The following is a 27,940-nucleotide window of genomic DNA, read 5'->3' as shown; positions in this document are numbered from 1 at the left end:
TCTGGCATGTGCATACACATGGTCACACGCAATTAACTATATTCTCCTCAGTGTGAAGCCATAATTCTACAGTTAGCTTTAGGTGTTTTGCTTCTATTCCTGCTAACCCATGGTTCCCTTAACCATTTCAACATTTCCCATACATCGTGATATAACCAACCTGAGCATCTTCCTCTGGGCCTATGACAAATGTTACTAAGCAAGCTGAAGAGAAGAGCCCATGTGGTGATCTGATCTGTTTTCACAAAATAGAAAATTGATACTTTTATCATTATGAATGGCATTATACTTTTGGTCATGGTGTATGATTCTGACTTTGGGTCCAGGGTATATAATTTTGGGTTGCTGTGCAAGCAAAGCTTTGACCTGTACTTAGAATGCTCTGATTGAATTAAGCACAGAGAGGAGAAAAAAAAAAAAACTTAAGTATTTGAAGCCTCATCATATTAGTCCTAAGAATTTGAAAATAAAGAATGAAATTACAAAATCTAGATAGAATGGATCAGAAACACAAAGTCACCTAAAAGAAAGAGAATAACTGTTGGGCCAGAAAAGGACTTTGCTCATACCTTAAATGTAATAACCTGAATCAAGGATCTTTCCATGGAAAGGGATTCTGTTTCTTCAGTGTCCATGTCCGTCTGCCATGTCCATCCTCAGAACAACCAGGCAGAGGAGAATAGCAAGCATTAGAGACCTCTGCTCCCCAGGGACCCCTGGCAAGGCTCACCTCTCTATGAAAAGCTGCTTGGCACAATGTTTTAATTTAGTTCTTTGATGGCACAACACAGCACAATGGCACCGTGGCAGAAGAGAACTAAGTTAAGAAAGGATTAGGAGGGAAGGGCTGCCAAGAAAAGCCACATGGGGCTTGTGCCTGGGAGTCAGGGAAACAACCAGCAGGAGCTGCAGGGGCAGCTTATGCATGGAAAGCCATGGGGTTTGCTTGGGCTCCCTATAGAGGGGCTAATTTGAGTAATTTATACACTCAAAAGCATAGGCCTTTCCCTTATTGTCTGGTCCGACCCCAGAGTAGGTGGGTAAAGCTGGTGCACAATGATCCAGAGTGGGAGAGCCTTGGGAAGAGAAGTGACTAAGAGTATGGACTTAATCAGCTGCTTAAGAAGGGAATGAACCAGCCTGTAGGACTTCAAAACTGATCAACACATTAAAAAAAAAAAAAAAAGTATTACAGAGTGGAAAGGATTCTGAGTGCAGCCAGTGGGAAAGAATGCTGAGATTGTTAGGTGGTACCTGGATAGGCAGGGAGGATACAAATCCCACAGCCACAGGTCTGCTCATTCAGATGTTAAGCAGTTGTTGCCCCAGAGAAAGATCCTCCCTGCAGTGAAGAGCCATATTAACTGTCTCCTCCAGAGGCTTAGACTATTGGACTAATCTCAGTAGGTGGCCACTTTTATTCTTTATGGCTATCTCCTATTTATTTCCTTCATAGCCCCTGGGACAACTTACAATTGTGTATGCATTGATCATGCATATACAGTATGCATTTATTATTAGTTATATATTTATTAAATGTTTTGTTAACTATTTACTTACTTAGTATCCATAATATTCATTCCAATGAGGATTTTATTCACCATAGTTCACCTGCCACCTAGTAAAAATGGCTCTTTCAGAATCTGCATTCTGTAAATATTTGTTGGATGATCAGGTAAACAAACAGAAAAATAAAAATGAAGAATTATGGTTGCGGCCAGACACCATGGCACATGCCTGTAATCTCAGCAGCTCAGAAGGCTGAGAGGATCCTGAGTTCAAAGGCAGCCTCAGCAAAAGCCAGGCCCTAAGCTGTGAGACCTTGTCTCCAAATAAAATACAAAATAGGGCTGGGGATGTGGCTCAATGGCTGAGTACTCCTGAGTTCAATCCCTAGTAACCCTCCCTTCAAAAAAAAAAAAAAAAAAAGAGTACATTTAACTATACTCACTCACCAAGCAATTTTCTGACACTGGTGGAGCTTTTTATAGAACAAGAATCCATCTCACACTGTCAGGAGTATGTCTGGTATTTCTATAAACTTAAAGCCTCTATTCCAGTAAGTGCCATAGTCTAACGTATGGTTAACATGAGGCATGCACTCTGGACCCTTCACTTCTGGGCCCATTACAGAATCTCTAGCTAGACTATAAAATCCAAGGACAGGCTCAGCAGTCTCTTCCTTCACCCTCAGGAGCAGTACCTCCCCCAGTCTTCAGCTTTATTATGTATTTGCAATTGCTACCAAACCAGCAGCCAAGTCATCATGTTTGATACTGACACACAGTTTCTTAGGTTACTGGGTTAAATAAAATCTGCTGGAGCCTAGAAGATTTTTCCACATTGATTTTCAACCTTGCTGCTTAATTAAATCCCTCACCTGGGAAAGAGTGATTTTTCAGCCACCTTGCTTTCTGTAGCTTCGGCATACAACTGTGACTGTCGGAACACTGAAATGCCAGTTGTGTTTAATGCTTCAGGTGTTATAAGCCTGTTATATCGGAATCCCCAACCAAGATAGATATTAACTGAGAATTGAAAATGACAGCAGAGGAGATTGAATCAGAGTGGCAAAATGAGCACACGAATCTGCTTTCTCTCTTGCTCCATTTCCTAAGAATGTCCAAAAATATCTTTTTTTTTTTTTAAGGATACTTCCTTAACAGTCTTAGAAAACAGAAAGAATGCCAAGGGAAAACCAGGAATCTTGGGACTCACCTGGCAGACTACAGCAATTGTAGTTAGGGTGAGAACAGTGAAGATGTCCAGAAACCAAACAACACTGGGGGAAAAAAAGCTTGAGATATAGGAACACATTGGAATAGACACTGAGAAAATCCAGGGGGAAACATGGGGGGAGTCTGCAGCAGATTGATTGCATTCATGCTCCTAATTCTTCACCTCTCCCTATATTCCTGCCCTCTGCCATGAGACTGCAGTTTCTTTCACACAGAGGTGGAACCTGTTACCCCATCCCTGGAGTCTGGACTGGCCTTGTGAATTGTTTTGGCCAGTAAAATGAGGCAGAGGGACAATGTGTCTCTTTTAAGCCAAAGTCTTAGAGGCCCATGTGTTTGCACGTTTCCAATTGCTGCTCCTGAGTCTCTGCCATTGCCATGAATGTTCACTGTTCCCTGGGGTCTGAGAAACAGTGGAACAGGGCAAAGTCACCCAGCCAACAGCCAGCCAGCACCAAGACTCATGAGTCTATGAGTGGGCCATTAGGATTTGTGACTGCTACAGAGCATTATTGAAGCAGTATTTAACTGATAGAGCCCCAACCTTTCATACCACCACATTACTGCTTATAATGAGCAATTGGCAGCAATGGTTTAGACTCCAGATCTAAACCAATATCTATATTCGAAAGAAAGGGAACCCATGCTTAAGGAGAGCTCCCACGTGAGCCCCAATGCCTGAGAAAGAAGAATTATATTGAAATAACTCTCCAGACCTTCTAAAGGGCAGAGGAAAAGGAAAGACAGCTCTACTTAGGAGGAAAATAAACAAGCTGACCTTTCTCACCAGGGTTAGGAAAGACGTCCTCATTTCCCCACTGAGCTAGCAGAGGAGACCCCAAACTGCTTAACACTATATTTTCAAGTTTACAGAAATGAGATGCATTGCTTGGCACACCCCACTCCCTTCAGCAGAACCTGTAGACAGCCCTCATGCTTGGGAGAGAGACCCAGCACAGACCAGATGGATGTAATAGCAGAGAAGCCCACCCAGCTGGCCATATCCACCTGCCTCCATCTCAGTCGTTAATATAAAGAGACAACCAAGAAATGCCAGATGTTCAAGAAGATCCTTTGACATGAAGGAGAATTGATAAGATAAAGGTCAGGGCAACTGATCCTACAGGAAAAACTTCAACGAAGGAAAGAAATAGTGACTTTAAAAATAGAATACTCCCCAAAAGATCCATTATAACATTGCATTCATCATAGAAAGCGACTGTCAGATATTTTTTCAGAAAATAATAAAGACAGCCTCAGCAATTTAGTGAAATCATAGTGCAAAAGAAAAACAGAAAGGGGAGGGATGGGGGTTTATCTCAGTGAATAGACTGCCTAGGTTTGATCTTTCAATCTCCAATACAAACAAAAAAAGAAAGAAAGAAATTTCAGCAACTAAGAACCCTTGAATATTAGGGGTTTTTTTTCTAAACACACTTGAAAAATACTTGCTAGCTTTTTTTGTTCAAAAATTCTTAGTATTCAGATAAAAAAAAATAGAGGATCCCAGACACAAAATAAATGATGAGGAAGATAAAAATAAGGAAAAAATTTAATACAGAGGGAGAAAAAACAAATGAGAAATATGTGAGAAAAATAAAAGGTATGGAGAGGGATCCCAGAGGTCAAACATGTGTTGACTAGAAGTTCCAGAAGGAAAGATGAGAGAAAACAGTGAAAGATACAGCAGAGAAAAGTTTACAAAGTTTCCAAAGGGGAAAAGTAAGTCTTGGGATTGCAAAGGCTCCAGCAAGTACTGAGAGAAAGGAGTCAAAGCACACATTCTCTCTCCTTTACCGTCCCCACACCTGGATTGGGGCTGGGGGCAGGGAGGGAGGCAAGAAATAGCAAACAACATCCACACCTACAACGCCAAAACCAGCACAAACACTCAGTCTTCAGCTAAACCCAAGTCATTCTTGATGAATGACGTAAACACACACAAGTCTAGAACAAGACTCCCAATTACCTCAATATCAAAGTGGCAAAGAGGGAAAGTAGAACTAAGCAGAAGTGTGCTAGATTTCAAGAAGTTATTGAGACTTTATAGATGATCATAAAGAGATAAATAAAAGCAATCACAAGGAGATAATAAAGAGATCACAAAGAGATAGATGATCATAAAGAGAATGACCAATTAATTATAGATGTTACCGCTAAGCAAAAAAATACCCAAAATAACAAAGGCTGAATGTTTTCTCTGATATATGGATGCTAACACACAATAGAGGGTACAGAGAGAATAGAAGTTCATTGGATCAGACAAAGGGGAAGGAAGAGAGGGGAGGGAGGATAGGAATAGGAAAGACAGTAGAATGAATTGGACATAACTTTCCTATGATCATATGTAAATACATGACCAGTGTAACTCCACATCATGTACAACTACAAAATGGAACCCTGGGGCTGGGGATATAGCTCAGTTGGTAGAGTGCATGCCTCACATGCACAAGACCCTGGATTCAATCCCCAGCACCAAAGTGAAAAAAAAAAAGGGGGGATCCTAATTAGAATAAGTTATATTCCGTGTATGTATAACATGTTAAAATACAATCTACTGACATATATTCTAACAAGAATAATTTTTTAAAAAATACATATAGTTAGCTATATATCATCTAAGTGTGTAGGATGGGAGGAGAATTGTGGGACAGAGGGGGAATTGCACCTTGAAACTTCTTGACTTCTAAATTTTGGAGTTTTTTAATGAAAATATGATCATCTATGTGTCAAAATGAAAATAAGGATTATTTTTTTACATACAGTGTAGAAAGTATGTTTGCTTTCGATCTTGGGTAGGAAGAATTGGTAAAAGTCATGTTTATTTTATTTCTACTTATAGTGGGATTGTTTGCATTAATGAAAAAAACTACTGATTTCAAAATATCATATATGTCTTTTGTTTTTCATGTTTTTCCTGCTCCTATTTCCCCATCCAACTCATTCATTCTCCATTTTAGGCCAGGAGACATAATTACTCTTCTAGAAGATTCCAATGAAGACTGGTGGAAAGCAAGTATTTCTCTTTCTTTAAAAGGAAAAAAAATCATTTGGTAATTATAATTACGATAAATGTCACAAATGGAAATGAATGTCTCCTTTTTTTCCTTCCAGGGGAAAATTCAAGACAGGATCGGCTTCTTTCCAGCCAACTTTGTTCAGAGAGTACAACAAAACGAGAAGATTTTTAGATGTGTTAGAACCTTCATTGGGTGTAAGGAGCAGGGGCAGATAACACTGAAAGAGAACCAGGTGAGTAAAGCAGACACATGCACACGCCCTGTATGACCAGCCCACATTATGGATGATACACAAAAATCAAGATGAATTAAATGATAAAGAATTCCATTTGAGAAAACATTTTCTTACTTCAACCTTATTAGCATCCTTAGTATCTAAAAACACACAGCTAAAATGTTAGGAAGCTCACCTGATGGTGTCTGTTCACCAGAGGAACATATAACTTCATGGTGGCAGTGAGGAGTCCTGCACTTTTCCCTGGGACCAGTCTTACACATGTGAGCAGCTACTCTAGTTTGAGCTTTGTGTTTGTGCCCAAAATGTACCATCGTCATCTCCTGGGAATACTTGGATGTTACTCTATTCCAAAGTCTATTGCATTTGTCTCCAATCGTAGGTACCCCTCTTAAGCCTCTTTGTCCAGACTCCAAGCCTCTACCTGTTCCCTGAAGACCATGACACCTTCACATCATAGCATAAGACATAGACAAAAGATAGATGACCAAGGACTATCACAGGTCCATGAGCTGGACATCTCCCTACCGCTATCTAGACGTATCTGTCACCACATGGTTCAAGTGCTGTTGTTGGATCTGGAGTTCTTCAGGAAACTGTCAGTGTTCCTGAGACCTCTGCATCTATGTCTTTAAGGTGCTTGCATCTGGCTTGCCCATCTCATCCCTGGAATGCGGATAGAACCATCACAACATGGCTTTGTTCTATTCTTCCTCTCTTTGTCTTCTTCCAACTGAGACAGGGCTAAAAATATGCTCCGACCTGCAAGATTGTTCTGAATATATTAGGAGAGGATATAGGGAACAGGAAATTAGACATTTCTTTTTCTCTCCCAATGAAGTCTCACAGTGGACTTCAATCACCAATTTTGGAATTCAAAAGCTAGTGCCTCTCTTCCTGAGTCCTTGATATAATAATTCTAAAATTCCCCCTGGCAATGTATGCCACTAGAGAAAAATGGTGAGACTGACCCCACAAGAAAGTACAAAATGAAAAATGCATGAATAAGTTTAATGCAGCTATATCCAATAGTTACTCAAAACATATCTTGAATATGTTTTTGGAACTGCCTTCAAAGATAGTTTCTAAGTCATACACACATACAGAGTCATTACTTTATAATATCTAATTTAGAGTTTCAAACATTGTTTACCCAACATAACCCATTATTTTATATGCCATATGTGACTCCAAATATCTTTATCATTTTGAAACAATACACCCTCAAAGAATAAGGATTTTCCTTTTCTTTATGGCTATGCAAATAATCTCTAGAAAAAAAAATCAAAAGAAAAATTATGAAGGAATAGCTTTTCTAAAAAAGAAGTTAAACTATTCCTCCTCCTTTATTGAAGTAAATAAAAGTTATTAAAAATAAGAGACCAATAATTCTGAATTTTATTTTCCCTGCATATTTTAACAAAGTGGGGTTGAGGTCAGTAAAACTTAGCTTTTCTATTAATGCTGGGATATATCAGCACTCTCATTTTGCATGGTGATTTGGTGCCATACATTGAGAGATATAAAACTGCTCAACTTCGTGAATGCAGTAATTCCACTTTCTATAGTGTAATGGAGAGGGGTGAGGCAAAAAAGGTAACCATCAGAGTGCTGCTCCACAATGGTGAGAACTAGGAACCATCATCCAACAATCAGGGCACCTAAGCCAATAGTAATACTATCTTTAGGGCCTAATGTTAGGAAACAAAGCAGTTTTGATGGTATTATAATAATATAATGAACAGAATATTGGGATTCTGACTCAGATGGACCCCAGTCACACTGCTCTCCCCAGGTAAACACAAAAGGAGAGACGTAAATGCAGATGGGGTCTGAGGCCCTGTTTTCATTCTTGGAACCATGGTGAACCTGGAGTACCAATTGTGACCTAGGGACCTCAAAGACTTCCTTATTATATCCCTGCCCCACCTCTCCTCACCATCACAACCACCACCACCACCACCACCACCATGGGCTGGGCTGAATCTCAGGACCCTGTGGCACCTGGTGGCCCTAGGAGAGCATAGAAGGTAAGAAAAGGTATAGTGTAAGTGGCAAATGAGACAAGGTGGCTGGTGACCTACCAGGAGGAGCAAGACAGGGGGAAGCTTTAATGGACAGTGATAAACCCCCTGGCCCATGTGGCCAAATCAGATCTCCTCCCTGAGGAGAAGTGAGAAGAAACTTAGGAGAGAGAACAGAGATCTTCAAATATTGTATCACCATCTTAAATGATGGTTTATAACCAGTGAAGGTCATTAAATTAAATATTAACAATATAGTGATACAATGGTATTGACAGTTAACATAAATATTGGGGAAAAAGAGAGGGTTGGGTTGGTTTTTTTTCTATTTAAATTACTTTTACATCATTAATTTATAAAAAATAAAATAAAATTTAAAAAGAAGGAAACTAAAAATATCCATTCTTAATCTTTTGAATCTAATAATGTAAAGGAACTCAGGGTTGCTATGGCTTTCTGGGGCCCCGCCTTCACAGGTGCAGGCTGGCCCACATGCAACACCCTATCAACACCTCCACACACCACCACATCCCACCTTTGTCAGATCTAATTGCAAGCAGCTGCTATTTATATCAATATATAAACACAAATACCCCCAGAGGCATATGCTGTCTAATATGTTAGGAAATGTTGTCACTGAGCTCTATGATTTCACCCTGCTTCTATAGTTTTGCTCATAAGTGACATTCTTCACTTTTATCAAAATTGCTTATATGGTAGGTCCACTTTAGGATATGCTGCATTTTATAAATGATGCCACCTCTCTTTTACCTGGTTGCTTTGGACATCATGTATTCTTTAAAGAGATCAAAAGCCATGGATGTGCTGGCATATTTTCTGCCCAGTGATGTTGATTCTTCCTACGATTAGTGTTTCCATAACATATCAGTTCTGCACACTCCCCAAAGAGGTAACAGCAGACGCCATTGTCTGCCTCTACAGAGTGGTGGCATCTGAGGGACACCTCTTAGTGACAGCCTACCTAGGGAACACCCACATCCTTGCACCCCGGCAGATACCACAGACCACTCTGCCTCCCCTAAAAGTATATGCAGACCTCTCATGGCTGTTCCTTTTTTGGGATTGTAATGACCTGTTTTGGGTCTGCCCCTTCAAAGAGAACCTTTTATCTCTAGTCTCGATTTACCAAAAAGAAAAGAACAAATTAATACTGTCTTAGACTTTCTCTCAATCATGTCTTTTTTAAAAATTTTATTTATTTTTTTTTTTTTAGTTTTAGGTAGACACAATATCTTTATTTTATTTTTACGTGGTGCTAAGGATTGAACTCAGTGCCTCACATTTGTCAGGCAAGCGCTCTGCCACTTGAGCTACAACCAACCCCTCAATAGTGTCTTAATAATGATATTGTCATCTTTATTAGCCATTATCTAATCATGTCATGTATAAATTATATAATATTTATAAAGTTTAGGTGCCTGCAACATTTTCTTTGAGCTTGTACTCCTGCCTTGTGATTTCTGCAGGTTATTCATGATTTGTTTTATAAAACAGGCAACAAAGGTTCCCCAAGGCAACATACCTTGCAAGTGGAACAAAAATCGGATAAGTGGGTCAGGCAGGAATGCAAACACAGGTCTGCAGACTCCAAATCAAGGCTGTGTACTGAGTCAAGGGTTCCAGACCATGTGGGAAAACTTCTGAACAGTATAGAACCACTTATATACCTTGGCGGCTCCTGGGATTGGCACGTGGCATAAAGACAAATGCTTGAGGCCCAGAGGACCCCTGGAAAACAAAGTCTTGCTCACATGGGCTTCCTGTTGAGCCATTCTGTATTCCAGGCCATGGAGTCATCATCATGAGACTGAGACCCCAGTTCTAGTGCCACACACACACCCCGCAAAGCAAGCAGGCACTTTTCCCAGCTTGATTCCATGCCAACACTTTCAACTTCTCTAAAGTTTACCCAACTGTATCCTTCCTGTTCCAAAAATTTAGAAAGTCTTTTTGAGTAAAATAAATTCAGAAAGGATGTTCATCTTTATTGGCAAAAGTTTTAAATATTCTTGCTAGCATGTTTGATTGTTTTTCTCAGCATAACCTTGTGCTTCCCCTTTGGAGATTAAGCATTGTTTTTATGTTATCAAAACATATACAAATCAGTGAAACCAGAAGGCAAATTAAAATGTGCTCAAGTTGATCAATTTCCAGGAGCAGAACTATCTGATGGGTGGTTCCTATGGATTCCTTGGCATATTCCCCAAAACTGTTTTTCTGAGAGTGGGCTTCATACCTGAATTCTCCACATACTTCATTTTCATGGTTGAACTGACAATCTGTGGGGCTTTGGCTGGGGCATTGGGAGTTGGGGGGTGGACGTGTGAGGGAAAAACCAGCCTCTTCAATTAATTAGACATGTTCAAGACACAATCTAACATGTCAGCCTGAACCTGAAATCAAATGGGTCTGCCTATACTGTGTTAGCTTTCTGTTGATGTGACAAAATGCCCGAGAAAATCAACCTAATGGAGGAAAGATGCATTTTGGCTCATGGTTTCAGAGGTTTCAGTCCACTGTCATTTTGGTTTGATCATTTTGGGTCATCTAAAGTTTCCACTATTGATGGGATTATCTCAATAATGCCATAATCAAGGGTCAATGCCTTCAACCCATGAGACTTTGGGTGCATTCCAGATCCTAAATATGACACATATCTTTAGGAAAATGTCATAATCCTCTACAATTTAGCCTATCAGGTGTCTCTTGAGGTATGGTCTTTGGACAACCTGATAAGACTCACATGGGGATCAGAATCTTTTGTTAAAAATGCAGACTCCTGAACCTCACCCTAGGTCTGCCTAATCAGAATTTCTCCAGTAAAGTCAGAAATTAGTCTATTTTCCAGACTCCACAGGTGTTCCCATCAAAACTAAAGTTCTGGAATGGTCTTCATTTCCATCACCTCACTTTGAGTCATATAGTTAGTTGTTCTGTGACAACTAAAGGGACTTTTATGCCTTTAGATAAGGGTCATTTCCATTTAGTTATGGGTCAACAAAAGACACTGAAGTCTTGTTACTCTTACACACATTCTCTCTTTGTCATTAATGTGGGAACTGATTTGTGAAACAGATCAATCCCTTGAAAGAAAACTGCATTTGTCATCCCAGGGCCTTGGGAGACTAAGGCAGGAGGATTGCAAGTTCAAGGCCAGCCTGGTCAACTTGGTGAGATCCTCAGCAACTTATGAAGACCCTGTCTTAAAAGGACTAGTGATGTAGCCAGTTTCAATCCCCAGTACCAAACAATAATAATAATAATAACAATAATAATAATAATAATAATAATTTTTAAAAATCTATTATTAAAAACAAATTTCAAAATTCTCCTCCATGTTAGTGTCCTAAGTTGTTTTAGGTGCATGATTTCAAAACATATTCATTAATTGGGGAAATATAATATGGTTGAAAATACGGATTGCAGTGTCACACAGGAATGAATCGCTTTGTGTTATTTTGACAAAATCACCTCTGAATGTTAACATTCTGATCTTCAAAATCAGCATGGTAGCCTCTTCTCTCTAAATGTGGATATTAAAGTTAACTGTGGTGACCTGTATAAAGCCTCAGCAGTGTCTGGACACCACAGGTGCTTAAAGGTTATTTCCCCGCCACCATCGTCACTCACAGTAAAGCCAAGCAGAGAATTCATCTGCAATGGTTAATGCCACCCAAAAGTACCCATTAAGCACTAAAAAATAGTCATTAGGATATTTATAACTCTAAAAATATAAAGTGAGAAATGGACACTAACAAGAAAATAGAAGAAATTTGATTCAGAAAATAATGCAATGCATCTTTTTTTATTCAATCACATTTCTGCCTCTAGGGTCAATGTGTCTCACAGTTACTGTATGATTTCTCACAGAGCTCTTGTTTCCAAATAGAATTAAGTCATCCATTTTTTATGAACCCAGAGTTTGCATTGACATGAGTATATTTTCCTCATTTTTTAACTTAAAAATATCTTAATTAAATCAACTTGAAATGCCATTTCTTTAAATTCATAGTTCTAACATACTTATAGAACTACTTTATTTTATTCTTTGTGCTCTATAATTTTTTTAAGAAAGCCTAGAAAAATTTTAGATCGTAAAACTAAAATTATGGGAATTTTTTTTAAATAATATTTTTAAAAGATAGAAGAAAACAGTGACCACAACAATTCAACCATGAAGATAATATTAACATAAACCCTTGGGCATATTTCATACCCAGCTATCCTTTCAATTCATATTTTAATTTCACATTCTGTTAAAGGTAGTCAATATATGGTCATCAAAACGCAATTTTTAACAGACTTTATAGATCAGTGGAGCACACTATGGCCAAATCTGACCTGCTGTCTTTTCTAAATAAAGTTTAACTAGAATGTATCTGTACTCATTCATATAGATAATAGACATGTATAAAATATAGACAGTCCTTGGATGCTTTCACTACACTGAGCCAAGTCATTGCAACAAAAACCATATTGCCTACAAAGCCCAACATATTTACTGTTTCGTTCTTTACAGAGAAAGTTTGTCAATCCCTCATCTAGATATACAAGAATGTATTTCAGTATGCCCTATTGTTGGATATTCAGAGTTTTTATATCTTTAAAGTATTATTGATAACTGCAATGATCATATTTAAACTTAAATCCTTCTCCCCACAATATACTTTAGAATTTATAAGAAAACAATATAACTTTTATAAGTTTTCTCTTACATACCGCCAAATTGCCTCTGGAAAGCTTATGCCAATTTACACCCACACCAGCTGTTTCTGAGAATATTCAGGTCAACACATCCTTGCCAGAATTGAACATGACTATTTGATATCTGTCATTTTGATGGATGAATACTATTTTGTTACCCTGCATTTCCTGAATAGAGAGGTTAAAATTTTATTGCATATCTATTTGGCATCTGTGTAATTTCTTTCTTTTTTTAACCTTTATAAAGTTTTCTCTCTTTTAAGAATATTTACAATGTGGCCAACATTTTCCTCAATTTATCATTTGCCTTTTGATCTTAGTGCTTCAAACTTCAGAGGCTTAACAATTCTTTGGTTGAATCATCTCTGTTTTACCATATTTCCCTTATAGGTTTATTCTCTTTATCATTTTTCACTTGTTATCTCTCCCCTCCTCCTAAGAGAATATTTCAAGATAGTTTCCACTTTAATTTTCCAAAGTTACAGAACAATCTTCCATTGTTTCTAGATTTAATGTGATCCTTACTTCCTTGTAGTCTTCTCAGTCCGCCTCCCCATTGGATACAGCATATTTCTTTGCATTTTATTAGATCATCTCTTCACCTTAAGAAATTCTTCCCTCATCTCATGGAGGGCAAGTCTTTCTTCAACGCCCTGCATCAAAGAATGAGTTGTCTTTTAGGACATAAGTGCTTATTTTCTGCAATATTTTTGGTGCTTTCATCTTATGATAGAGTAACCGCTCTGCAAATCTGCCCATTTCCTAACACATAAAACTTTTGTTTTCCTATGTGGCAAAAAGAATTCTGTAGATGTCTTTAAGTTAAGGACCTTGTGATGGAGAGATTATCCTGGATTATCTGGGTGAGCTCCATAACATACAAAGGTTCTTACAAGAGGAAGACAAGAAGGCCAGAGGAGATGTGACAGTAGAAGCCAGAGAGAGATGTGAAGATGGCTGTGAAGATGGAAGAAGCATCTGTGAGTCAGGGAATGTAGGTAGACTCCAGAAGCTGAGCAAGACATGAAAACGCATTCCCTGAGACCCTGTAGGGGTGGAATATGGCTCCTCTGACACTTTGACTTTGGGACTTCTGACCTCCAGAACTGCAAGAGGAAACCTTTTTTGTTTGTTTGTGAAAGCCACTCAATCTCTGACAGTTTATTACAGCAGTTACAGAAAACCAACCCCTAGTTCATGTACAAGGCTTGTGAGATAGAGAGCTAGCCTAGACTGTCTAGGTAAGCCAGATCTGATCACTTGATCCCTTATAAACCTAGAAGTGTGCCTGGTTGAGGCAGGGAGATGCAAAAGAAAAGAGCAAAGGAGAAGGGAAACACAGGGGTAAGTGAGAGGGACAAACTCAACACATCATTATGGATTTAAAGATGGAGGAAGGAACCACAAGCCAGGGCATGCAGGCTGTACCTAGAAGCTGAGGCTGGATGGCCACTGGTTAGAGCCTGCAAGGAAACACACCTCATTCCTACAACCATAAGGAACTGAGCTCAACAACAACTGAAATGAGCCTGGAATTGAATCCTTTCCTAGACAAATAGGAAACAGAAGGATAGGGCCCTCTTGACTCCTTGATTTTGGCCCTGTGAAGCCCAGAGCAGCAAAACCAGCCAAACTCACTGAAATCACACCTAAAGCACTAATGTAGCAACATTATTTATTTATTTAATGTGACTACGTTTATGGTAACGAGTTATGACACTAATTGCAAATGAATCCATACCTTAGGTTGCAAAACTCAAACTGATTCACTCTCAGTGGGGTCTACTACCGGGTGATTTGTGAGTTAGTAATTCGGTGGCTTGATTACATGGTCAGGGATCTAAATTCTTCAACCCTTTTGTTCTGTTATTCTTGAGATGTTAGCCATCTCTGCCACAGGTCTCAAATGGCTGCAGCTACTCCATGAATCCCTTCCAGAAAAGGAAAAAGATTTTCTTCTTAATGCACCTCTTTTTAGGGGACTATTTAGTAGATAGTCCACCCCATTTCTCTAGTTTCATTAGAACAAACAGTAATCAATGCAGAACTAAATTTTCCCAGATGAAAAGATGTGTGGATTAGTCTGAGTCTAGTTTAGTGTCCATCACAATGAAAACATGAGTGTAATAATAATAATAATAATAATAATAATAATAATAATAATAATAATAATAATAAAGACTTGGAGATCAAGATTGAGCATTAACTGTTAAAAGTTTAACTCCAAAACAGGGACCTCCAATCAAGGGAAGAGCCTATGCTCTGGGAAACAAGATTTAGAAAGAAATGGGGTCATTGAAAGTCAGAAGACCATGAAGTGTCTCTGTTCCATATTAGGAAAGAAACATCTCAGATGCATAGTGAGCGGCACGGCATAGCTGAGCTGGAGGGTAAGCAAGCACTGGGCTGCCTGGAGATGGTGTACCATGCAGTGGGGATGCCTCTGCACTGTACCTGCGGCACCTACCTTGGTACTGAGGTATCCAGCTCACCGCTGCTGCATACTTGATGCACCCAGGTTGGGTCTGCACTGCTTGCTGACCAGGTTAGGATTTAGCAGTATGGGAAGAAAATTTGTCTTGGCCTTAGGAAATCTTCTGGCTAGAGAGAAAAAGGGAAAGAGGAGAAAAGAGGAGAGGAGGGGCAGGACTGGGAGAGAAGGTGAAAAAAAAAGTGTTTTAAATTAAATTTTGCAACTCATTTCTCCACTTAAAACCCTTTAATGCCCTACTAGTTAATACCAATTGTCATGTTTGCCCTTTGCCCAGTTTTATTCTGCTCTCCACCTAGATCTTACATGATTCTGGCAATCCTAACTGAATTGATTGAAGTGGTCTCCTTCTTTCTTGTCAGTGATTATTTCAGTAGTTGGCTTGCAACCCGGTTCCAGTCGATGAGATAGATCAGAAGATGATCTCAGGAGCTTGGCAGAGCCTAGCATGGCTTGCATTTTCCTGCACATTTGAGGCCCTGACAGCATTTCTGGCTTCCTCTGACACCTCTCATCCCTTCTATCTCTTGGTTGTGGCTACATTGAACTTTTTCAATTACTCCAAAGTTCTAAAGTCTCTTGATACTAGAATTTATTCATATTGTAGTCTCATTTTCTTCCTTTCCACCATACCCGGGCCCCCCTCCCCTCTCTCTGATTAAATGTTACTTCTTTCAAAAAGTCTTTCTTATCACCTAGGCTACCTCAGGTTGACATGTGTTTTCCCATTAGCGCCCTTTCCTACATGAATCCATTCAAAAAAATGTTAATTGCTTTTTTATTGTCGGTTTGTAAGCCTTCTCCACAGTGATAATCAGTGAACAAAGCCGACCTGGCTTTTGCCCTCATTACCGGTGAGGGTTCTCAGTGAATGTCTGTATTCCCAGCTGTACCCAAGATGTACAATCATACCCAATATTTAAATTGAACAGATTTTCAATAAGCACATAGAACAGCCGGCACAAGTGGGCAGACGTTCCAGTTCTCATTGCTGCTGAGTGGCTAGACTGATCCTTAGGATGGTGGGATTTGGGCACACTTTGGTAAGAAAAAAGACCTACTCTTTGGCAGGAGACATTAAAGGTAAAAGCTTCTCTTGAAGCATGTTTTGTGGATTCTTTCAGGTCATATGCTCTCTGTCCATCACAGGGGGTCTCTCCCCTGCTGTGTTTTTGGCATGGGCCATGACAGGTCTCAGCTTTTGAAATTCGGGTGGTACATCTTCTTGGGGAGTTTACTGACCCAATCAGGATCTGGCATGATCCAACATGACCCCTGGGCTATTTCTCTTATGCATAACCCACATCTGGTCTTGGTGAAACAGCTATTTTCTGCTCTTACCAATTAGCTCCCTAAATTGTCTGAGCCTTTTCCCCATGAAGTTTCTTACACAGCAGATTTCCAAAACAACATGACTTAGATACCAGTCCATTGTGTGTCCTAAGCCCCAGAGTTCACAAATCAAGCTCTTTAAGTTTCCCATTCAAGCCCCTTGCTCTTTGTGACAAGAACAGCCCACTCTGGCTGTTGGACCCCTGCCCGCATCCCTTTCACTAAATGGGTTCACCCATATCCCAGTTGCTGTTATCGGCTGCTAACCACTCTTCTACCTTCTCCAATGAGGCCCCACTTGTAGGATGGGCCTCTCATGTCCCACATCAGCCAGTGGCCAATGACTTACTGACATGGGACCCAAAAGGCCAGACCCCCTATTTCAAAGTGAGATCACAGTGTGGTGCAACCCATGCTCCAGAGGCCATGTGAGGTGAGGCCAGAATCATCCCCCGCTGAGTCTACATCCTTGCCTGACTCATTCCCTCATCCCATCCTGCTGCCCTCTCCTCCTGTCTCCTAAGAGCACCCTCTCAGTAAGTCACTGCACAAGGTTCCCTATCTTCAGCTCTGTTTCTTGGGAATCCAACCTAAGACAGAGCTCCCCACCCATAGAAGCAGGTCAGGTGGGAGCCATTCACAACACACTGACAGCTCTCTTCAAAAAACCTCTTCTGATTTACACCTGGCTACATCCACCTCAATGTGCCCTTCAGGAGCCCCAAGTGGTGAGTGTCAGAGGTCCCCAAGTGGGTTTTTGCCACCAACTTGTTAAGTCTAACACAGATGCCTTATTTTGGAATACAGGAGATATTACAGTGTATTTGCCTGGAAATAGGAATGAAATATTTCCCTTTGACTTCCTGCAATTATATGAGGCACCTATAAAATTGCAGGCACATGATAGGAGCCTTCTGAATGACAGCTATTATTTTGGTTCCTTAAATAATGTATTAAAAACTCGCACACCACTTGCCAGCCTCTGTCATTAGTATTTTCTCACTCCGTCACAGTATAGTTAAGCTCCATTTTATTGATCCTCATTCATAAAACTGAAGCCCAGAAAACATTCACTGCCTGGGCTAGGTTCAAAGCCAGATTTTCACCTCACTTTGGTGTGTATGTGTGGAAACTGGGCTAATGGTCTTTATTATTTTTTTTTTAAATTTTTATTTGTTCTTTTTAGTTGTATATGACATTAGAATCTATTTTGATATCATTATACAAACATGGAATATATCTTACTCTAATGAAGATCCCAGTCTTGTGGATGTCCATGAGGTTGAGATACACTGTTTACATTTTTTTCCCCCACACTCCCACCATCACCCGGCCTGAGCCCTTGCTCCTGGTTTGGTGTTCCCGTGACCTCAGGCAGCAGTGACGTAAGTTGCAGGGTTTCGCTTCTTTCCTGTTGACACTAGTCTTTTGCTTCTTCTTCCTGGGACCTCAGATCTGTGTGACTTCAGAAGAAGAACAAGACGGCTTTATCAGAGTGCTCAGTGGAAAGAAGAGAGGCCTTGTCCCCCTCGATGTCCTGGAAAATGTCTGATTGCTGACCCCTCCTCCTTGTGCAGCAGGCCAGCTCTGCTGCAGTGCCGTCTGCTCATCTCACTGTGTCCACCCAGAGGAGCTGTCGCACTGACCCGGCCCCCCCGGAAACAGGGAGACAAGACTGGAGGATCTGAGACTGTGGAGCAGCAGCCACGCGGCAGAGGGCCCATCACAAAGCGCATCCTGGCTGCTAGAGGTGGGGATGAGGCTGAGATTTGGCCAGCATACCTGGGGGGCAGCAGGGCCCTAGGCCACAGCTGCCCCAGGACTCAGCTCCTTCCCTGCCCGGGTGGTGTAAGTCAACCGGCTGGAGGGTGTTCCAGTCTATGGTGTGGCCCCAGCATGAGGTTCAGTTCTGTGTAACCAAGTGTTGTTCTGGTTCCAGACCTTTGTCCCCAGTACTGCCCAATCAGCATCATCACACTTCAGACTCCAAGCAGTCAGTCTCTCTGCGGAGACTCCAGCTCCCAGCTGGTTACCAATAGAGGTAACCAGATCTGAGGCACAGATAGAAGCAGCGAGGAGCATTGGGGATAGGGGGGACACAAATCCCTTATTTATTGAGGATGACACAGTCCTTTCAGTTATGAAGTCCTTTCCCAAAGGATAGGGAGCTGGGAGAGAGAATGTGGAGAAAAGCATCCATTTTCATTTTATAGCCTCTATATTGGGGACAGCATTTTCCCCTTATGCCATCCTGTAGGAATCTATTTTGGAGGTGGAGCTCATCTTTCAGGGAACCAGGAACAGGGAGGGGAACCAATAACAGCATATTAGAAGAAATCGGAACGCATTTTTTCTTAGGTCAGTATATCATACCCCAGCAGGCATACAATAGAAAGGAATCCTTAATGCTTCATCCCTCTGAAAGCAGAGGAATTGGGGGCCTATTTAGCATCATCAAGGGGAGTCCAGAATCTCTATTACTCTGTACTTGTACTAATGTTTACAAGAATACAATATACTGTGATGCCTTCCTCCTCAAGCCTCCTCCTAGCATTCACACTTGCATCCTAGAAATCATTCACACGGTTAAACTTCAATTCACAATGACCTTGGAATCAATGTCAGTTTGGTTTATTTTGTTACAGAGCAATAAAATCATTAGAATAATTGGTTTTTAAAAGACTTAAGTGGATGCATCCTGTGCATGTAAGCATTATTTCTCAAACCAAAGCATCATTAGTCTCCATTTATTTCTTCTGCTACTGCTCAGCATGAAGTTGGGAGCTGAGATGGGGTGGCTGCTGGTTTCACAGTAGTTTGGATGCCTTACTCTCATTTTAAAGCCAGCATCCAGAGTTTTCTCCCTTTCTGAAACAACAGGCAAACCCAGGTGGATAGAGTCAAGATGGATTCTTTGAGAGCCCACGCGGATAACACAACTGCCTTTCTGTAACAGTGAATGCCGAGTATCAATGCTCTTTGCCTCTAATCGAATTTTCCATATAATAAAGACAACACAGTGGCTGGAAGGAGCAAGAAAACATGTGTCCTGATCTCTTCTTTCTGAGCCATATCCAGGGACTTATCTTTAGTACAGTGGTGTTCAATTTGCATTTTTAAAACATCAGTCTGCCTTTTCAAGTTGAATGGAAGGAGACTGTAGTATCCAGCCTCCAAGATGGTTCCCCATGATACCTACCTCCTGATGTTCTTCCTTTTGTGTAGCCTCTTCCCAGATTGAATCAGGGCTGGTCTCAGGTGGCCAATGAAATACAGTCTAGGTGATACTACATGACTTCTGTGTGAGGTCAAAAACAATCTTTGCGACTTCTGCCTTGATCTTCTAGAACACTCGCTGTGAAAATCCTGAGACCCCATGTAAGTTTACCTACCCTGAGGCCATATGCAAGAGAGACCCAGAGAAGACAGCACACCTTTCAACAGCTAAGGTCCCAGACATCATATAGTAACTATGAATCATCTTTGCTGAACCCGGCACACACTACAGAGTTATGAGCAAGATAAATAGGGAGGATATTTTTTTTGTTTAGTCACCAAGTTTTAGAGTTATTGTCAAACAGAGACAGTGGAATGAATCTGACACAACTTTCCTATGTGCATATATAAATATATCACAGCGAATCTCAACATGATGTACATCCCCATGACTGGGATTATAATTAGAATAAAATATATGCCATGTTTGTATAAATATGTGAAAATAGACTCTACTGTCATGTATAAGTAAGAAGAACAAATAAATTTTTTTTTAAAAAAAAAGGTCACTAGAACAGGACTTTGTCATTTGAGTCAAAGACACAATGAGACCCCAAATCTTTGCAATCATCAAGTATTGGCAAGCAGTTAACTCTCTGAATGCGAGATGTCTAGTGTTCCCTAAAGATGGCCATGGATGGTTCTCACACACACAGATTTTAGCAATCAGAATTCCCCTATGCATCTCCAGAAATGACAAGAACAAAGATAGTTATGACCTACCAGAGCCTTAAGATTTCCAAGACTCAAGAAGTGGCTAGGGCTGGAGATGTGGCTCAAGCGGTAACATGCTCACCTGGCATGCGTGGGGCGCTGGGTTCCATCCTCAGCACCACACAAAAATAAAGATGTTGTGTCCACCGAAAACTAAAAAATAAATATTAAAAAAATTTCTCTCCTCCCTCTCTCTCTCTCTCTCTCTTAAAAAAAAAAAAAAGAAGTAGCTAGAATGGAGATGAGGTGAGGACCCCAAGAGTAACCACTGATGAGAGGACAGGGAAGAAGGGAAAAGAATTTAAAGAAAAAAAAGTGGGTCTGGGAATATTAGGTAGAGTGTGAAGGAAGATCCTTGTGCTTCCTCTTCTCCTGCCCCTGCCACCAGCCAAGGGATGTCACATACCTAACTGTACCAGGGAAGCTATGCCCTACATTGACCACTAATGCTGAAGGACTTACTTCTGTCATGGAAAATTTGAAATGAAAATTGATTGAATATTCCTCAGGGCTCCAAAAATTCAGAATAGAACTTCCTTCACCCCATCACTAGCAGGTTATCTGTGGCACCCTAATGTGGGCAGTAGGACTGCAAAGAAAGCCCATATGGCTGCCAGTAGTGTTGACCTCACAGACTATTCTTCCTTCCCAACTATACACCCAATGCATGCATGCCCACATCCCCCACTCACCCACTCCCAGAAGAATTCAAAATCTGGGTTACATATTTAAAGCTACAAGTAGAATAATAAATGATACATGCTAAGAGCGTACTTGAGTTAATACTCTTTGTTATTAAAGGGAAGACTTTTGATGGGAAGATCACACATGCAGATAGTCTGGTAAAAAAAAAAAAAAAAAAAAAAAAAAGAAAAAGAAAAAAAGAAAAATCACCCCTGATGTCCAAAAACTGGTTCAAGTGTCTAGCTGCTTCAAAGAGAAGAGACACAGGAAGGCAATCTACTGGCCTGCCCTTAACTACAGTGCCTCCAGGCAGGTCCAGGCAAAAAAAAAAAAAAAACCTCTGTAAACCACATGTTCCAACAGAAGCTTTTATTTAAGTTACCTGACTTCTTTACTCAGAACTTCTCAGAGTCTTTCATTTGCTAATTCTCATGATGAATATTCCAAAAAGTGGATTTAGAACTATGGAGAACTATTTAGCCCCTTCTAGAACAAAGTTCCAGGAAATATAGTTGGGAAAGCTCTGCAGTAGAGAGTTCTCCTATTATATAGAATCGTAATAATCTCAAGGCTCCTAATAACCTCTCTTTTCCTACATTTCACTGGGATCCTTATGAAGTACTGAAAGGTCCAAATGTACACGATCATATTGATAACTAAGCCTGAAAGAAAATCTGCTCTGGAACCTGAGATTATAAGGGAGTAAGAGAAAGTGGGAATCTATATATTCCAGGGTTAGAAAACGTGGGAAGAAGAGTAGTTTTGCTGTGGTCTGAAAGCTTTAGCACATGCTGACAGGCAAGCAGGGACGAGGCTGGTATAGATCTGGGAATAAAAGTTCAACATTCCCCAAAATAGCATCCCCAGGAAACTCAGTGAGCAGGTGTGCTTCACAAATTTATCACAAAACAAAAACCCTTAAAAATAACTTGGATAGAAAATCAAAACTAGTAAATGACACCCTCTAACCATCACTGAGATTTTTCTCAGTTGCCATTCTGTTGTGTTTTGTTCAACACCTGGTGTTTTTGACCCTTGGAATGTATTATGTCTTAGCTTCCAATATGGCATTTTAAATAGTCTTCAATCTTTCTGGTGGGTAATACAAACTTCTAATCTATCTTGAAAGTTTAATAAGATAATGGCTATTTATTTTAATAGTTCCCTTTTAAAATTGAAAGACTGGTAGAGATTTTTATCATCTTGTCAAATTTAAATAGCTGTTGAGCACCTTCCATGTCTTCATGGAAATCTGGATGTACTGCAGCCTTGAAAATGCAGCCTGGAAAAGTAAAAGACCTATTTTCAAGAGCAATGGTGGTCGTGTTTAGAATCGCTCCATTCGCGTCACTCAGGCTCTGGGGTTACTCTCCTAATTTCATCTTTTTCTATACATGGGAGAAATTTTTCTTCCTTCTACAGCTTCTCAAAACCTATGTACTTATTTTATTAACCCTTATTTTCATTGAAGTAAAAAAAAAAATCTGAGGTTACACATCTTCCTCTGAGTTTAGCTTTAACCACATTGAGTAGCTATTTTTTTATTTGCATTCATTTCTAAATGCTCTGTAATTACACTTTTGATTTTTCTCTTTGGCTTTTTATTTCATGTATGTGCACATAAATAATCCATTCATTTTACATCATGGCCAGAAAATATGGTCTGTATGGTTTCCACTTTGAGAAATTAATTGGCATTTTAATTTGTGCTAATAATATATGACTAATTTCTATAAATGTTCAATGGATGTTGGAGGAAAAGTCATGTCTATAGTGTGTGTGTGTGTGTGTGTGTGTGTGTGTGTGTGTGTAAAATAAATCTTTAAAGTAATCGGGTTATCTGTATTCTTATTTGCTTCTGTTCATGTACTCTATCAAAGACAAAGAAGTCAAGACCAAGCAACAGTATGGCTGAAATGAAAGACACTTTGCAAGGAACTGCAATCAATTCCTCCTTGTCAGCCTTGGAGGAAAGATATGACAACCAGTGCTCTCCACCACAGCCACACCTTCTAATTTTGGACCAAATTCCTTAGATCATGTCCTAAGTATATATTCTCTTGGACTTCCTGGAGCATATTATAAAGGAATCATTTTTAAGTGAAGAGGTTCCAAAGATATTCTTAGAAAACTTTAATGTTGAATGTAGAGAATTTGAGTCAGAGTTACAGTAGATGGGGTAAAGAGAGAAGATGGGAGGGGAGGGGATGGGAAGGGGAATAGGAAGGGGATAGGAAAGGCAGCAGAATACAACAGAAACTAGTATGGCAGTATGTATAAACGTGGCTGTATAACCAATGTGATCCTGCAATCTGTACACGTGGGAATAATAAGAATTCATACCCCATTTGAATCAAATGTATGATATATGATATGTCAAGATCATTGTAATGTTTTGAGCAACCAATAAAAAAAAATAACACTTGCTGCATGGTAGGAATCCACTTGTTCCTGACAAGAATACTGAGATCTAAGTCTTACTGGCCCCATTTTACACATGAAGAAACTGAGAGCCAGAAAGATAAGGTCACTTGCCCCAGATCATATCCCTGATAGAAGGTAGAACCAGATTTTGAACCTATAACAAGTATGATGCCTTACTATATAGACCACTGTAATTATTGTCATGATGGGAGCAATGGTCTCAAAACACTAGAATTATAGATGATTGGCGTAAAAAGCAAGCAGTGATATAGAAATGGTACCAGAAGAGTTTGCATTATACTTGTGGAGTTTCCTGTGATCTATGAAAAGTACCCTCTGCCCTACATACTCAGAAATCTGATGTAATCATACACTGAGGAAAACTCCATTGTTCAGAGTAGGACTTATATTCAACAATCTCAAAAAAGTCACATAATCCCAGGATGATAACTTATGAACTGATATTGACAGTCACCATGTTGATAGGCAAACTTGATTGGACGTGATAAACTTACTCTTCCTGAGGACAACTGCATTCCTTTGTCATGGGAAAAGCAATCCATGGGAATTAGAGGTGGTTTGATAGTATCGTACGGACACAGCCTGAGAGAGCCAATGCCCAGTGGGATTAACCACATTGGATAGCTGTTGGACAAGACTTCTCCTTATCCAGGGCCTAAGTGGCCAGTGTTCACACTTGCACCGGTGACCTCACCTCATCTATAGCTGAATAGCCACCCCGTTCTTTACTTTCAAGTAAGTCTGGCCCTAGCCAAGAAGTGTCTCTTTTCAAAGTGAGTTTCAGGATCTCTGATTTGATCCATTCTGTGCTAATTGTACAGTTCAACTTTCAAAGGAAAGTACGTTCTCATTTCCAAGTCCTGAAAGATCAGGGCTCCAGTGAACACCAACTGAAATAAGGGTGAAAAATCACAGAAGGAGCTGAGGTGAAGTACTCATGCCTAAGAATCTCTACATCTGAACTTGGCAAATCATGTGGTGAAGCTACTGGCTTCAAGATGTCAATTTTTCCTTGGTCATTAGAAGGTGCTATGGTTTGAATGTGTCCCCCCAAGTTCATGTGTGGGAAACTTGATCTCTAAACCAGCAGTATTGGAGGCGGGGCTTAATGCAAGGTGTCTGGGGGTTCCACCCTCATGGAGGGAATAATGCCGTTATTGTAGAGATTTTACAACAGTCATCTATAAATCTAATATCTTGAAACCATTGCTCCTATCATAACAATAATTACAGTTGTTTATATTGTAAAGCACACATTTCCCCTCTCCATTGTCCTCTGCATTCCCTTCTCCATTCCAGCACAGTACAGCAAGAAGGTCCTCCCCAGAAGTTGGCACATTGACACTGAGCCTCTAGAACTATGAGCCAAAAATTTCTGTTCATCATGAATGATCCAGACTGTGATATTTTGTTTATAGCAGCACAAAATGAACTAAGACATAATGGGTGTTATTTTTGCAGTGAAATCAACAAAGATTTGTTGGAATTCACTGGAAAAAGATCATAATCATACAAGTCATAATAAAAATGCATGATTCATGCTAAAATAGAGAAAGTGGCATGAACCAAAGTAGCGTGCTGAAACTTTGCTGGTTCCACTTGGAACAGGGTTTACAAACATGCAAAATCCTCATGCTAGAAATGTTCTCAATTTCCAAGAAGGTTATTTCAGATTGAAAGTGGTAAGGCAGCTTCTCAGTTCTGTCTATTTTAATTTCCCAACATGTGAAGCACTTTAGTCTCACTAGAATTTATAGATGATGATGAAAGAGTATTTTGTGGAGAGAAGGTGGAGTTCAATTTTTGTGAGGACAAGGCAATTTTTAAAATTTTGCAGTATAAAACTGTGCTTACCCCCATTGGAGTGTCAAGTATTTGAGGAATATTAACAATATGAATGAAAGATGGGATGGGGGATGGCGGATCTGGGAAGGAAGAGGAGACAGGGTTGGATAAGGTTCTGGTGTGGGGATAGAAGGGAGAGATTTTTCACTGATTCATGCTGCATCTCAAGCCAATGAAAGTTTAGGCTCAGATCTCAACTCAAGAGAAAGAAGACCCATACAGGACTTCCCACATCGATTCTGATGTTTAGAAACTCAGAAAAAAAAATCATAGACTAATAAAGGTTAGAACATCATCAAAATAGAAACAAATGTGCTAGCTATTAGGGAAATGCAAATCAAAACTACTCTAAAATTTCATCTCACTCCAGTCAGAATGGCAGCTATTATGAATATAGACAACAATAAGTGTTGGTGAGGATGTGGAGAAAAAGTTACACTCATACACTGCTGATGGGACTGCAAATTGATGCAGCCAACATGGAAAGTAGTATGGAGATTTCTTGGGAAATTGGGAATGGAACCACAGTTTGACCCAACTATCTCTTTCCTCAGTCTATACCAAAGGACTTAAAAACAGCATACTACAGGATCACAACCAGAGATATGAAAAATTATACTCTAATATGTGTAAGAAGAATTAAAATGCATTCCACGGTCATCTATAAATTTTAAAAATTAATTTAAAAATAGCTGGTAAAAAAAATATAGAAACAGACACACAAGCTTCTTTACAATCAGGAGGAAAAAAGGTTCCCAAAAAAAATCACAGACATTCATTGGTATGGGTCAGATTTCCACCATGTTCATGGCAGACCGAACAAGAGCCTTCCCTTACAATTAAAGGGACAAGAGAGTTAAAAACTGCAATACTCTTGAAGTCATGTGATAATAAAACCATAAAACTCAATGCGGTGAAGCAATACAAGGCAAATCTTGTTGAGCCAGTGCTGGAAATAAATCTGTGGGCTTTCAGGACCAGAAAAATGTTTCTTGTATTTAACAGGACAATAAGCCTTCTAAGGAGCGTCGCATACTCTGTTGGAAAGATGAGTGGGACAAAGAGGGGCCAAAGTCTCAGCCAGTCTCAGGGACAGAGGCAGGAAGTAGACTTAGGCTCAGAGGAGGTTTCAGACAGTATAGGCAGCACCAGGCTCTAAAGAATCATTAGCAACATAGCAAGACTGAGCTGACTATTTCTCAGAATGCTCAGGGAGAAAGCTGTGTCCGCTGAAGGAAGAAACATTTTCAGAGGGCTTGGCTTGAAGTGTGAAACTCTCAAGTGACCAGATGAAGCCACAACAGATTGCCACCAAACTTACTTCTAGGAAGGGTGGGTCCTGCTACCTGCAGGGCTTTGGTTTTGCCAAAGAGCCCACAAGCTGGACCATGGCTAAGTATCCTGGAACCCTTGAAGAAAGCCTCTGTGTGTCCCAGCCCAGTGGGACCCATTTAGGACTTCTGATCTCCAAGATGGTAAGATAACTAAAGTAGTATCATTTATACCCCTAAGTTTGTGGTAATCTGTCCCAGCATCAATGGGAAGCATAGAACATCACACTGCCAGTTGGGATGGTGGAGAACTCATCAGAGAGATGTGACCAGACCCCGCTCTTGTGCCTTAAGAATATTGCCAAAGAGGAATCGGCTCTGCAAAAACAGATTAGGAACAGAGGAAGAACTCCCAAGACACTAAAAAAGTCAACTGAACGGAATAGGAAAAATCCAATAGCATGGTAATGGTGTGTAGCCAGTGTGGTGACCCACACCAATGGATGTCTGATTTTTTTTTTTTTTTGGAAACTTTTTCCTCCTGATTGTAAAGAAGCTTATGTGTCTGTTTCTACATTTTTTTTACCAGCTATTTTTAAATTAATTAAGCTCGCCTCTCAATCTGGCCAGTATCCAAATGCAACTGTCCCTGCCACCTAGTAGCCTACACTAAGGATGTTGGCTGCAGCCCAGGGCCAGTCAGAAGGCAAAGAGTTCCAGGATGTGTGTCTCTCTCTGTAACCCTTTCCTCCCTCACCATCCCCATCACCAGCAGCACCCAGAGACTTCACCAACCCCAGAAACAATCCAGCCTTCTTAAGAAAATTGTAGCTTTCTCATCTCTTGTAAATTTCATACCCTCAAAAAAAACAGATGAAAACTATTTTTTTCTCTCCTTCCAATTTCTATTTCCCTCCCAAGGGAAAGATGAATTTTGGCTTCATGAAATAAGAGACAGCAAAAAGTGAAGTCACAGATAGGCTTTTGTTAAATGCTAAGGAGATCATTAGATAATGAGCCTCCCTAGCCTCGGCTGCAATTTGTTCATCAACTACACTCTCTGTTTCAAGACAGAGCAATCATTCTGCAGCAATGAGTAACTGATAGAGCAGGGGAGAAAGGGGACACTAATCAAGAAAG

General features: G+C 40.1%; 1 protein-coding gene and 1 long non-coding RNA gene across 4 annotated transcripts in view; one reads left to right on the top strand and one right to left on the bottom strand.

Moving 5' to 3' along the window:
* The window catches only part of Stac (SH3 and cysteine rich domain), a 141,418-nt gene extending 121,812 nt beyond the window's left edge, over positions 1-19,606 (top strand). For all 3 annotated transcript variants that reach the window (XM_021732056.3, XM_005317346.5, XM_078038161.1), the window contains 3 exons: positions 5,699-5,750; positions 5,853-5,990; positions 18,019-19,606. In XM_021732056.3, coding sequence (XP_021587731.1) covers positions 5,699-5,750; positions 5,853-5,990; positions 18,019-18,117 — 289 coding nt within the window. In that variant the 3' untranslated portion in view covers positions 18,118-19,606. The remainder of the gene's footprint in view (positions 1-5,698; positions 5,751-5,852; positions 5,991-18,018) is intronic.
* Positions 11,828-27,940, bottom strand: part of LOC144375046 (uncharacterized) — a 94,877-nt gene continuing 78,764 nt past the window's right edge. Inside the window, exons 2-3 of the long non-coding RNA XR_013434356.1 lie at positions 15,210-15,391; positions 11,828-13,395 (exon numbers count right to left, since the gene is read on the bottom strand). This is a non-coding gene — a long non-coding RNA (uncharacterized LOC144375046). The remainder of the gene's footprint in view (positions 13,396-15,209; positions 15,392-27,940) is intronic.

This window comes from Ictidomys tridecemlineatus, chromosome 2 (assembly GCF_052094955.1).
Source record: "Ictidomys tridecemlineatus isolate mIctTri1 chromosome 2, mIctTri1.hap1, whole genome shotgun sequence".
In the NCBI taxonomy this organism is placed as follows: domain Eukaryota; kingdom Metazoa; phylum Chordata; class Mammalia; order Rodentia; family Sciuridae; genus Ictidomys; species Ictidomys tridecemlineatus.
This window is presented reverse-complemented; position numbering and strand designations above follow the sequence as displayed.